This window comes from Penicillium mononematosum (assembly GCF_028829835.1).
Source record: "Penicillium mononematosum strain IBT 11891 chromosome Unknown utg000001l:1.0-4488741.0:1.0-4491989.0, whole genome shotgun sequence".
Lineage (NCBI taxonomy): Eukaryota > Fungi > Ascomycota > Eurotiomycetes > Eurotiales > Aspergillaceae > Penicillium > Penicillium mononematosum.
Window position 1 is genome coordinate 2,312,895 of NW_026643271.1, and position 12,025 is coordinate 2,324,919.

Below are 12,025 nucleotides of genomic sequence, written 5' to 3' on the forward strand. Positions count from 1 at the left end.
ATTTTGTGCAGCATGAAGTGACCTTGAACATCCATTTCTCGGACCAGCATCAACAAAAAATCACAATAATCAGTGGCAATAATCGCGCCGCAGGAATGTTGATGGTCCAACGACATTGTCTTCTCGCACGGGACGTGGAATGCTCGACCACCGCCAGACAACACCACCGGAATGCAGGCTTGGCTGATCTCTGTTGATGACAGTCCTTCGTACCATGAAAAAGGGTAAGTTAAACAGGTAAAATGACCCTGCGATCCAAGGCAGTTTGGTTGAATTTGTGGGGAAGAAAAGAAAGGTGTTGCATGCACAGTAAGGTAAAGTAGGGTTACAGTTACGCCTGGATCAAGAGGACACGAGATGCACGAGGACGGGACTGCAGGGTAATTTGACAGCCGCAAAGAACGTGTTAAAAAGTAATTCGGGGTATCTTTTTATTCCCATATTGTAACTATGGTAGTATGCAAGTAATCGTACATGGTACATTAATCCACCTTTTCCCTGCAAGGGATGTCAACGAGCCAATCCATGGCCGTGTCCTTGTCAAAGGGAGAAGGGACGAGGGCTTCACTCTTCCTCCTGCCCTCCTACAGTGAATTTCTTGCGCCCGGCGCCAGAAGTAAGCTGTTGGAGTTTGACCCTGTCCATCTGCTCTCCTACCTTCTTCTCTAGGCGCGCGAGCTCCTCCTCGGGATCGACGGCCTCCTCGTTCACGAACTCCAAAACCAATCGTCTCCCCAGGAGATGCGTGTTTTTCAACGCGTCCATGGCATTCTCCGCTTCGCGAGCGCTTACAAAGTCTGCAAAACCGAAACCACGAGCACTGTGATCGAACTTCTGAGGAACACGCACAGACCGAAGTTGTCCGTATGCCCCGAATAGAGATCGAATGTCCTTCTTCGTGGCTTGGAACGGTAAGTTTTTGATAATGATCTTGGTTCTCCGCGCCGCAACCTTCTTCGCGGTATCTTCGCGTCTCCGCTCCTCGGCGGCATCCTTGCCCTTGTGGGATGCGCGAACGAGAAGCTCGTGCTGATCCAACTTGTAGCCGTTCATAGCTGCAAGAGCAGCCTGGGCTTGAGCCTTGGTTTTGAAATCCGCAAAAGCGAATCCCATGCTGAGGGTCTGCCCTGGTCGCTTGGGATCGGGTTTGGTCTTGATGCGACCGGTGATAAAGCCATCCAACGGTCGGAACACTTCCAGGAACTTCTCATTGGTGGTTGAGAAGTTGAGGTTCTTTACGAAGAGTGTCGTGGTTCCTACGCTGTCATCAGGCTCATCTGCGGCAAACGTGTCTGCAGTTGAGAATCCTTGATCCTTGCCCCGAGTTTCTGGAGCAAGTGTGGGTGGAGCTGCTGAACCATCGAACAAATTCTTTGGCGCTTTCTCCAGGAACAAGATGGAATCACCCAACTTGCGGTATGCCATGCCCCTGAAAGCCTTTTGGGCCTCATCAGGCTGTGCGAACTCCACGATCGCAATGGTGCCACTCGGTGGCATCAAGAGTCGGATGATCTTGCCGTAAGGGTCGAACAGACTCCTGAGCTCTGCCGAAGTGACACCATATGAGAAGTTCTTGACCAAGATAGCCGTATTCCCACGTTCACGCTGTTTGAAGGCATCAATATTTACCCCATTTGAGGCAAAGTAGGCTTTCGTTTCTTGAATCACATGCGTTTCAGCATGTGCTTGCTTCACGGCGGCATCTGAAGAGGTGGGATCAAGCAGTTCAGATTTGGAGACTCCGAGCCTTCCAGCTACTGATGACATCACAGCGTCGGCCTGTAACAAAATTAGTTTCAATGTTTTTATTCATGGTAAGACGCAAACTCACGTTCATGTATAGGGAGTTCCAGCTGAAGGTGGATCCAGAGGCGTTTTGTTTCCGCTTGATCTCTCTTTGCTTTTTGAGAGGGAGCTTGGACAACTCATACTCATCAATCTTATATGTCTTCTTCGCAGAAGCAGGCAAGATATGGAGCAGGCGACCCTGGAAATGCTTTCCATCAAGGGTCTGGTAAGCATCAACAGCCGCATCGGCATCACAGTATTGCACATAGGCAAAGCCTTTGCTAGTAGTGGAGCGGGTGTCAAAAGCAACATGAATCTATATCCAATTAGTACCCAAGGTCATTGAATATATATTGTGTAAATGTGCAAATGTGCAAAAGTGGGTTGAGTTGGCTCTTTCAGATAGTCAAGAAGCATCTACTAAAATCTCTTGTCCTGGTAACATCATATGCAATTTGCATCAGATGTCCCTATCGGGAAAGTCATCATACGAGCACTCGTGGCAAGCAGGCCGAAAGCCAGCTAGCCGGTGGGGAAAGTGGGGCAAACGTGAAAAAGCGCAAAGAAAAGAAGTACTAACCTCTTCAATTTTGCCGAAGCGTTCAAAAATCGGTTGAAGATCCGATTCTGTTGTGTCGTATGCAAGATTTCTGAGGAACAAACGAGCCGAGTTCCGAATAAGATCAATATTCGGATCTTCCGGCGTTGCCTCGGTGATGCTGTCAACGTCAGTCGTGTTGGGCGCAATTTTCTCAATGGCCGCAGTGCGCGATTCCTCGTCACGCTGCGGCGACTCATCGCCAGATGCGGAAGGTGGTGAAACAGCTTTGGTCGGCGCAGTAACCGCTGCGGTGGCCTTCTGTTGATCAAACTCTTCTTGCTCTTCTTCGTCGAGAAGGCCCAACAGGCGACTCGTCTTTGACCGAAGCCAATCTTCATCAGAGATAGGTCTAGTGTCCACCACTTCAGGCTCCGCAGAGTTGTCCTGTTCTGGTGTTTCTTGAACCTCCTCTTCCTCGCCCTTGTCAATAACCATGGGCTCAGGCTGTTCAGGCTTTGCTGCCGTGGGAGGTTTTTCTGTCTTTGCCTTTTTCGGGTGTGAAGGCAAGTCCTGAATCTCCTCTTCTTCCTGCGCAGGCTGGTTAATAACGGGAACAGTGTCCACAGACGGCTTGATCATCTCATCATCATTGGCCCATGTCCGAGTTTTTGATGACGATCCCATGAGAGAAAGGTACTCTTGTAGCTTAGGGTCTTGTGGTTTCTTCTCGCCATCCCTCTTGCGCTTCAGGTTGTTATCCACCGACGCATCGTTATCATTCTTGGTATCACGTCTTCGTGTGGGGTGAGCATCCTCAGCGTCATTTGAATCAATCTGCAATAATACGGGTCAGTCTCAAGACCACCTTAATTGGTCAGCGTGCACAGGCGAAAGGAGAGTGGCTGAAGCAAAAGAGCTGAGAATTGACATACCGGACGAGCGATGTCTACAGCAATCTTTGACATCTTCATGTATGTCTTGTTGAAGTGCTTCACAGCTTGCTGAGCTGCTTCATGACTTTTGAAGCCGACGAACCCCATCCTACGTTTGGGTAGGACATGAGCATCGGTGACTTGAAAGCGAGTTGCAAAATGTTTCTTAAGTTGGTCATTGGAGCATGTTGGTGGGAGACCACCCACGAACACTCTTGTGCTCTCCATTTTTGGATTTTTGTGGTGAGTGTGAAGACTCGAAGTTTCTATGGGAAAAACTTTTTTTTCTTCTTTCATAGTGCCGCGGGCGGTCTGCTTGGTGGGCGGTGTGGCTTGTCTACCGGCAATAAAGTTACCCTGGCTTCACGTTATCGCGAGATTGCGCTACCCAGTTTCTTTTCGATCGCAACTTCGAGACCCCCTTTCGATTTCCTTTTTGATACAGGAATTACTAACAATGGCACTTCCCCCAGCTGAGAAGAAGGAGCCTATGGAGGGTAAGTTTTTCCTTCATGAGTCCAGTGACTAAGTGCTAAATGCTCCGTGCAGCGCAGATTAAGTCTGTGGACATGGTAAGGACATTCATGAGAGAAAGGAACGGTCAATTGATTCTAACCCAATTTTTAGACCGAGGATATGCAGCAGGAGGCTATTGCCCTTGGTATGAACCATTGAGAGAGCCCTGGATATACAAGGCTAACCTACCCCTCAGCCATTGAGGCCACGGAGAAGTTCAGAGTTGAAAAGGCATGCGCACTCCTCACACACTGAGTATGAATATGATACTAACTCTTTATAGGATATTGCCCAGTATATCAAGAAAGAAGTACGCCGATTCTACCCCGCTCCGATCGCAGTTCTAACCCCATACATCAGTTCGACTCCCGTAAGGGCGCTACCTGGCACTGCGTGGTCGGTCGTAACTTTGGAAGCTTTGTTACCCATGGTTTGTGGATACCAGATCCCTTGTGTTAATAACCAGATACTGATCTTATGTTCAACAGAGACCAAGCACTTCATCTACTTCTACCTCGGACACTGCGCAATCCTGCTTTTCAAGACTCAGTAAATGCGATTGGTATGTCCAGACTCGACGTGCTGGACTGATGGGGAGTGATATCCGGAGAAATGCGTTTTTCAAGCGACTCTTTTGTCTTCTAGTATTTGGTCTATGGGGCTGTTATCCTTTGGTGAACAGCCATTAGTGAATTAAGCCCATCTGCCCGAAATAAGTAAAAAAAGCAAAACTAAAAGCATCGCCTAGTTTATGTCCTCAGTGAAAACTTCATACACTGTACTGAAGGTACATGTATAATCGCCGATGGTTCGACGGATCCCTGCTGGAATCGATGATCACATGTGCATTTTATACAGGAGTGCCTGGCCAATCACGCGCCACTATCTCTGACATCACGTGTCACTTGCCAAGACCGCCAAGCCACAGCGCCACACCCCCAATGCCGCTGCCTTCGTCTTTGATCGACCTTCAATTCCTTAAATAGCTTTCAGTCCTCTGTTGGTTCTTGTCAGTAGCTGTGCGCCAACTTTTCCAAGTCCCGCAATCACAATGGCTTTCTGTATCACGTTTGGAACGCATGGTAAGTCGTCTTGTTTTGACCCACGATCCAGAAACCAGAGTGGACCCTGTTCCTGGAGTTATATCGAGTGATGGGTCTCCGCGCTGTCGACGCTGCGGAGATACCCAATCTATTGAACGAGATACTGACAATAAATACAGAATTCTCCTCTCGGCTTGAGGGCTATGAGAATGTTCGCGCATACTGTTACAACTGTAAGTTCTGACGTCAATGGTCTATTTGACCCTATTTACGGATGGTTTATTGATCCTCCGCTTTTAGGCCAACATTGGAATGGTCACTGCGTCACCAGATGGTATGTCTCTGTCCCAGAGTACCAGATTAGAGTAGTTTGAACTTGACTAATACTTCTCCAAGGCCATTTTTCACTGTCTGCTTCATTGTAAGTTCATGCTCGGCTGGACATCGTCTTGAGAAACCGCTTAAGATATCTAACTTTTACCTCGCTGCAGCCATTGATTCCCCTTGCGATGCACAAGTACAAGGTAAGCACACTTTCATTATTCACGGCTTGACCCCGATGTTAACGTACTATATAGGAGGTGCAATGCTACACATGCCGTTTCACCCAAGACCTACGGTAGGCTCTACTCAGAAATACTCAGTACTATCAGCTTGGTAGGATGTACTAATAGCGATTGTATCAGTGACCGACCTGACATCACGCCTGACACACGACCTCCGCCAGGCATGCAATATGGCATCCAACCGCCCCCTCAGGCCCAAGGAGGCTGGCAACAACAGCCCCCTCTGCAATCCCCCCCTCAAGCGCAGGGTGGACTTGGATACAAATGAGTTTCCAAGGATGTTAAAATTCCACTAGCATGAAGGCGCGGCTTGTTGAGGGGATATGAGGCAGAAGGAGGGTTTATCAGGAGACGCATGTTGTAGCTTAGTATCGCGGATTTACCCTTTGGCGTTGGGTCATTTTGTATTTTGCTTTTTTTTTTCTTGCTATCAATTCTGAACTATTCATTCGATCAGCATAGCATGTTTTATTCCTCACAATGAATATACATGGTTGGTATAGAATGTTAGCTTGCACCGCAGACTGTCTCTACCATGATCGGAAAACATAATAATCAAGTGAATGAATTTCAAATTCAGATAAACTAGCAGTAGGGGTATAAATAGACATAAACAAGATATTAAACCACGACCAAGACGCAAAGAAAAGGACCAGTAAAGCTAACACCATCAAGAACCTCAAACCTCCCTCTCCGAGGTCTGCTTATCCTTTTCCCCAAGCACCTCAGTCGGCGTCGCAACTCCAGAAGGCGTAGCCACATCATCAGCCCCAGCCTTCGTCCCCCGATAAACCTTAGGCTTCTTCCCCACAAGATCAAGCGACATCATCCGCACAACACGAACAATACTCGCGCGCCCTTCGTACAACGGGAACACGACAACACCAAACGTAGTAAAGAACAACCAAATAATTCCAACAACCACCCACCCCGTAAAGAACTTCTTGCTGAACACATACGACGACCCGTACATTGGGATCGGCCAGAGGATCAGGAATGAAAATGCCATGAAGATCGTCAGCGTACGCGCGTACAGTGCCGAGCGGTTGAGCTGGCGTGTTTCTTCTTCGCTCTCATCTTGTGTAGGGCCCATCTCTCCAGGAACTAGTTCGAGATCGACGTGAGCGGCGGCGGCGACTTCTGTGTCGTCGACTTTGCGGATTGCGCGCATGGATTCGTAGTCATAGTTTTGCGGGCCGAAGATGTAGGTGAAGAGTGGGACGAAGATTACCGGGCTGAGAAGGGCCGCGACATTGCCGGCTAGCATGGGGTAACTGGAGCGGTTTGTTAGATTTCGGTTTGCAGATTGATGTTGGGAGGGTATGCTTACTTGGCTCCGGTGGTGTCGACGGTGAGGATTCCGTATTGCTTCTTTGCGGTCACTAGCCAAGCAATGAGGGAGACTGCCAGACCGAGGGGCGGTGATACGGCTGCTGCGATGCGGTTCTGGCCCTTCCAGAGGAGGGTCATGGCGCCTGGGAAAACGGCGGAGGAGATGATGACGCCCATCAGCAGGTAAAGATATCCCATACCGATGCCGGCGTAGTAGAGACCCGTCGCGAAGCCCGCCATGATGATTGAGTAAACGATGCAGGACATGTGGGAAATCCAGACGAGTCTCTTGCCCTTGGCGCTTGGGTCGATGTAAGCCGCGTAGATATCGTAGGTGAAGATCGAAGAGACGGCGATCAGCTGCGCCGAGAACGCGGATGTCACAGCCATGAAGATCATCAGTGTTGTGGCGACGGCACCGCTATAGCCAAGCAGCTTGACAGCTGCGAAGGGCAGCACTAGTCCAGCGGTCACGTCGCCGGAGCTCAGGCGCTGCGTGCCCTCTAGTGCCAGGGCGGAGAGGCCCATTGTGCTTGCGCATAGCCAGGGAATTGCGAACCAGCAGATGCCGCCAATCACGTATCCTGGGAATGCATGGACGGGGCTGGCGGCGATAGCCTTGTTGTAGTAGCCGTTGTCTAAGAAGACTGTGCCGAAGTTTCCAACTAGGTTGATGATCCAGAAGATGCCACCCTCCTTAGAGCGCATAGTTAGATAACTGCCTTCCGCGTTGCCCTCAACGGGGTGACGCTGGGAGGCTGCAACTAGCGCATCATACACCTTTGATGGAGATCCTAACTCGGCGTTTGTGGCATAAGCGGAGAAGGCGAAGAGGAAGATAACGACGAGAATTACCACAGTGTGCAAATAGTCTGTGATAAAAGTAGCCTTAATACCACCGAAGAGAGTGTATAGCACGACGCCAATCGGGAGCAGGAAGCAGGCTGCCGCAGTGGGCACTCCAGTCAAGGATGTCATCACGGCTGCGCCACCAGTGAGCAGCATGGCAGTAACCAGGATGTTGGTCATCAAGCAAAAAACTATAAACACAACATGCACGACGGTTCCATAGCGAGCGCGGATAACTTCCAAGAAAGTGTGTGCGTTCGGCGCACGACGTTTCAGCTCGATAGCTAGTGTTGCGAATAGGAGAATCTGGACACAGGCGCCTATTGATACACAACATGTCAGATATGGAGCTTTCAAATCATACTGATGTAGCGTGGACTAACCTGATGCGTAGAAAAATGGACCAGAGACGCCGTACTGGTATGCGACTGCAGATGACTGGAGAAGAGTTGCAGCCCAAGTCCAACTACTGACAACAGCAGCGGCAACCAGTCCTGATTTGACAGACCGTCCTGCAGTTGAGAACATCTCAGACGTTTGGACTTCGTTCTGATAGCTGTACGGGAATATTTTTGTTAGTTTAAATGACTGATATCGACTAAGGCATAGAGACGCACCGTTTCAATGCCCAAGTAATAAAGATCATCAGCAGAGAAAAGGCAAAGCCTAGTCCCAGGATAATTCCATATCCAAAGCTCGGGGACAAAGGCGCTGTGAAAATAACCCCGTCGGACGACATGTCGTAGACGTGAGTAACCAGGGACTCAGGAGGGTTTATAGCCAGCAATAGAGGGATGGATATGAAAGATGCTGGCAATGTGCCTCAAATTGGGAATCAGCGACTAATTCTCCGATTGATATGGAAAGTATGCCTTATATAACTTTCCAATACTGACTTGCATGTGGGATACAAGTTCCCCAGACCGGGAAGATAACAACCTCATATAGGGCCGAACGCACAGCATCAGAAGCATGGTACGGACCCCCAGCTCCGAATTCGCACGACCTGGGGCATAGCAAGTCCCATGGACGATCTTTGATCTGAGCTTAGATAGGGATGCTGCACTTTGATTGCCAGATAAGGGCAACATGCTCTCGTAATGCCATGCCGCGCAAGGCAGGGATGTGGACCGTCTAGGTACGCCACTAGAATTAGAGAACCAACATCCCAAGGGACCTCGGGAGCCCTAGGAGATTTCAAAGAGTCACTCTGTGAAGAAGGGGAGGTTTCGGGGATATACGTGTTGTCGGTCATTGGTTGGTGCTGTTATCAGTTACCCTTTAGGGCACCGTGGTTGGATGGTTGTGATTGGCTGGAGAAGATGGAAGATAAGACTTTACGAGTCGGCAAACTCGCGGACACTGGACGTTTTGAAACTTCCCAGTGAGACTGACATTGCTGACGGATTTTCCGATGTGGGAACCTTGGGATATCGGAGCGTCCCGGTGGCTCCAGGGCTGATCAAGATATGCCCAGGTGCTTGGCAGTGAAGGTTACTCATTCTTATTATTTTATTTTCAGATCCACTATCTCCCCACGTCTACTTTATACTCTATTAAACATTCTATTACTTAGATTAATCGTCTCAATTCTAACCTTGGAAAGATTCTGGTACCAAAGCGTGCTTGAATTAAGTTCGTTATCATGTCCATCATATTCCCGACATCGGGAGGTTTGTAGCTGTCTAGACTGCCTCACCTGGGAGCCACGAGTTCATCAAATGCATATTTTAACTAATTGTTGAACCGGATAGATTGAATGATATACATGTCTGTCTCTTTTGGGTGTTACTGTTCTTTCTTTTTCATTTCCACGCCCTCGAGCACCTATTATATATATAGGGTGTTAGGCTATCCATGAGAAATACAGTTTATATTATAAGTGTAAGACAAAGAGCAAGCAAAGAACTATAGCAAAGAACTCTATATACACATACACTCTATAGTACAATTCACACTAGTTACATATTATCAGCGAAAAGAAGACTCCAACATCTATATGAAGAAAATGGGAACTCCACTAGATCGTAGCTTAATTCGAGATTGATCCACCGCATATGCATTACCGTGGGAAACGTATCAAGTCCCAAATAAGCTTAAATTGCCTAGGAAGTATAGACTTAGCTTTGGCGAGTAACCTGTCCGGGTTGCCTATCCCTATGCCATAGCCGAGAGCTCCTAGTTTCTTCATTTATTGACTCTTACAAACACTATAAATTTGATATCTCTCCTAGCAAGTATTCCTCTCGGCAACTATCTTCGCAGTGACTATATCACCACTAGAAGCTACAATTCGCAGCTTTGTTCTAGACGGGTTGACGCTATATTGCGGGAGGAGGAGGTATGATATATCATAGATAAGTAATGCAGAGGGCAGTTGCACAATGGCTAGTTTCGCGGGTTGCAAGACTCTATGTTCTAGTCGCCTCGGGCATTGAATGGAGAAGAGTGCCGGTTCGCCATTCCATATACTCCGAATCACCCGGGACTAAAGTATCCAGGTTGGGTCAAACAGGCCAGAAGCGTAATAGTCTACAAAGTCAACGGAAAAAGCAAACCCAATGCTAGAAATAGATCCAATCAAGTCTTTATATTGTACAGACAATCGTCCGGATAGAACAAACACCATGTTTCGGTCCAACCTGCCACAGCCACAGCACATTCCAGCGCATGATATCGCCAGGAAACGAGCCAATAGACAAAACACGGACAGGTCAAGACGGATACACGAACCGGTTAGTTCTATCTAGAATAACCTATACAGCAGATAGGTCGTTGAGTAATTCTCTTTTGCAGCGCAAACGAAAACACCACATACACATCAAAATGAAAACGGAAACGGAAACAGAATCACGCCAGTTGTTCCAGAAGGGCTGATTTGGTTCCAGCGCCACCAACGAGAAATGGCCCAAGGGTCATGGGGTATAGGAGTGGGAGTGGGTGAATGAGGCGGTAGGAGAGGAAGATTCGAGGTTTGGGAGCGCAGTCAACGCCCAGGATAAACGGATAATACGCAATAATCTGACGGGACATCAACTTCGCAATTGAAGCTGATCAGGTGCTTAAGCAGAGAACTTGCGGGTGATCTTGGCGATGACTAGAGAGAAGAAAGCAATTAGCAACCAATCCAATGATAACACCAGACATCCATCTCATCTCCAGTAATGAGTTCTTACCATGCAGACCAACAACCGAGAAAATGAATCCCAGACTCAGGACCAGGACAACAACGGGGTCGACGCGCAGACCGGGGCTCTCGTCGGTGTACAGCTTGAGCATGGTGCCGGACGAGCCACCGGCGCCGGCAGAGCGGGTGGAGCTGGGACGGGCATTGCGCAGGGTCTCCTTGTGGTCGGCGGTGGCACGGCGGCGCATGGCAGCGCGAGGACCGCCGGGGGTCGAGGGAGAGGAGGGACGGCCGACGGAGGTGCCGGTGGCTGCGGCGGCACCGGACTTTGAGTCAGGGCCGGACTCGGCGCCTGAGGTGAGGGGAGATGCTGGGCGGGGAGCAGCCTGGTGGCTCATTGTGTTAGTTGTGGAATTGAGGATTTGCTAGATGGTTCGCAATGGGTTGTTGCGTTGGTGGTGGATGGAGGCAAGCTGGCTTGATCGTCGGATGGGTTGATGGGTTTTGGTCTGGGGTAGATGGACTTACCATTGTGATTAATTGCGTATGGAAGAGTGTAAAGGGGAAAAAAAGGTATTAAAAGAAAGATGGAATGGCAGTTCAAGAAGAAAGGGAAGGAGGAGCTTGAGAGGGTCTGAAAGGAGGTTTGCGGAGTTGAGGCCACGATCGCGGTTTCTTGGGTAATACCGTATTTGACTTGTCAACCCCGGCAGTTGGGGGCGAGTTAGGTGATAATTACCGGTATTTACAGTACAGAAAGATCCACCAATCAGAACGACTCGGCGCATCGCTGCAATAGCACAACCCATCTACGAGACCTTAGCGAGTGAATACAACATACATATGTACCTAGGTAAATATCGTCAGTATGAGTGTATGTACAAATAGGCTATGATTTTATGTATACATGTATATGACAGTGAATAGCATTACCCATTTTTCGATACCACTCTCTTCATGAAGTACATGTAGGACACTTGAGATATGATGTGGAATCAATTCTATTAATATAGCAGCTACTAAAATACTATCCAGGCGTCTAGTCCATTGAATTAATAAGAAAGATTAGTTCACATTCGTCGGAAAAAAGCATTGATGGCTGTCGTAAGACATGGAGAACACCTCCGGGAATCAAATCATTCAGATAACGCCGTCGGTGCACTCGTGCAGGGGGTATGGGGTATGGGGTATGGATATGAACATGTATAGGGAACCAAGGAAAGTAGAATCACAGGAATTTTGGACAGCTCAGAAGCCAGGAAGAATGGGAGATGGTGGGCAGAGCACATTCGACGGAGATGAGGTATCATACGAAAGCCCAGAAGCAAGAA

The 12,025-nt window shown here is 48.6% G+C and overlaps 5 protein-coding genes across 5 annotated transcripts; 2 read left to right on the plus strand and 3 right to left on the minus strand.

Annotated features, from left to right (window-relative positions):
• Positions 1 to 564: 564 nt before the first annotated feature.
• mrd1 (RNA-binding ribosome biosynthesis protein MRD1) lies at positions 565 to 3,489 on the minus strand (the record flags this gene model as incomplete). The annotated part of the gene is made up of 4 exons (XM_057287624.1): positions 565 to 1,779; positions 1,832 to 2,104; positions 2,369 to 3,163; positions 3,262 to 3,489. 4 exons carry the CDS (start codon positions 3,487 to 3,489, stop codon positions 565 to 567), a joined length of 2,511 nt encoding a protein of 836 aa, XP_057153707.1.
• Positions 3,490 to 3,718: 229 nt separating this feature from the next.
• Positions 3,719 to 4,330, plus strand: N7519_000847 (dynein light chain DYN2; the record flags this gene model as incomplete). Its single annotated transcript, XM_057287625.1, has 7 exons — positions 3,719 to 3,758; positions 3,811 to 3,833; positions 3,889 to 3,922; positions 3,974 to 4,008; positions 4,061 to 4,087; positions 4,138 to 4,207; positions 4,266 to 4,330. The coding sequence occupies 7 exons, from the start codon at positions 3,719 to 3,721 to the stop codon at positions 4,328 to 4,330; spliced, it is 294 nt and encodes a 97-aa protein (XP_057153708.1).
• Positions 4,331 to 4,828: 498 nt separating this feature from the next.
• Positions 4,829 to 5,654, plus strand: N7519_000848 (rhodopsin family protein; the record flags this gene model as incomplete). The annotated part of the gene is made up of 7 exons (XM_057287626.1): positions 4,829 to 4,859; positions 5,000 to 5,053; positions 5,121 to 5,154; positions 5,217 to 5,241; positions 5,312 to 5,344; positions 5,399 to 5,439; positions 5,507 to 5,654. The coding sequence occupies 7 exons, from the start codon at positions 4,829 to 4,831 to the stop codon at positions 5,652 to 5,654; spliced, it is 366 nt and encodes a 121-aa protein (XP_057153709.1).
• Positions 5,655 to 6,065: 411 nt separating this feature from the next.
• N7519_000849 (sodium:solute symporter family protein) lies at positions 6,066 to 8,306 on the minus strand (the record flags this gene model as incomplete). The annotated part of the gene is made up of 4 exons (XM_057287627.1): positions 6,066 to 6,660; positions 6,717 to 7,887; positions 7,951 to 8,123; positions 8,185 to 8,306. 4 exons carry the CDS (start codon positions 8,304 to 8,306, stop codon positions 6,066 to 6,068), a joined length of 2,061 nt encoding a protein of 686 aa, XP_057153710.1.
• Positions 8,307 to 10,629: 2,323 nt separating this feature from the next.
• N7519_000850 (SEC61-beta family protein) lies at positions 10,630 to 11,225 on the minus strand (the record flags this gene model as incomplete). Its single annotated transcript, XM_057287628.1, has 3 exons — positions 10,630 to 10,664; positions 10,744 to 11,080; positions 11,223 to 11,225. The coding sequence occupies 3 exons, from the start codon at positions 11,223 to 11,225 to the stop codon at positions 10,630 to 10,632; spliced, it is 375 nt and encodes a 124-aa protein (XP_057153711.1).
• Positions 11,226 to 12,025: the final 800 nt, after the last annotated feature.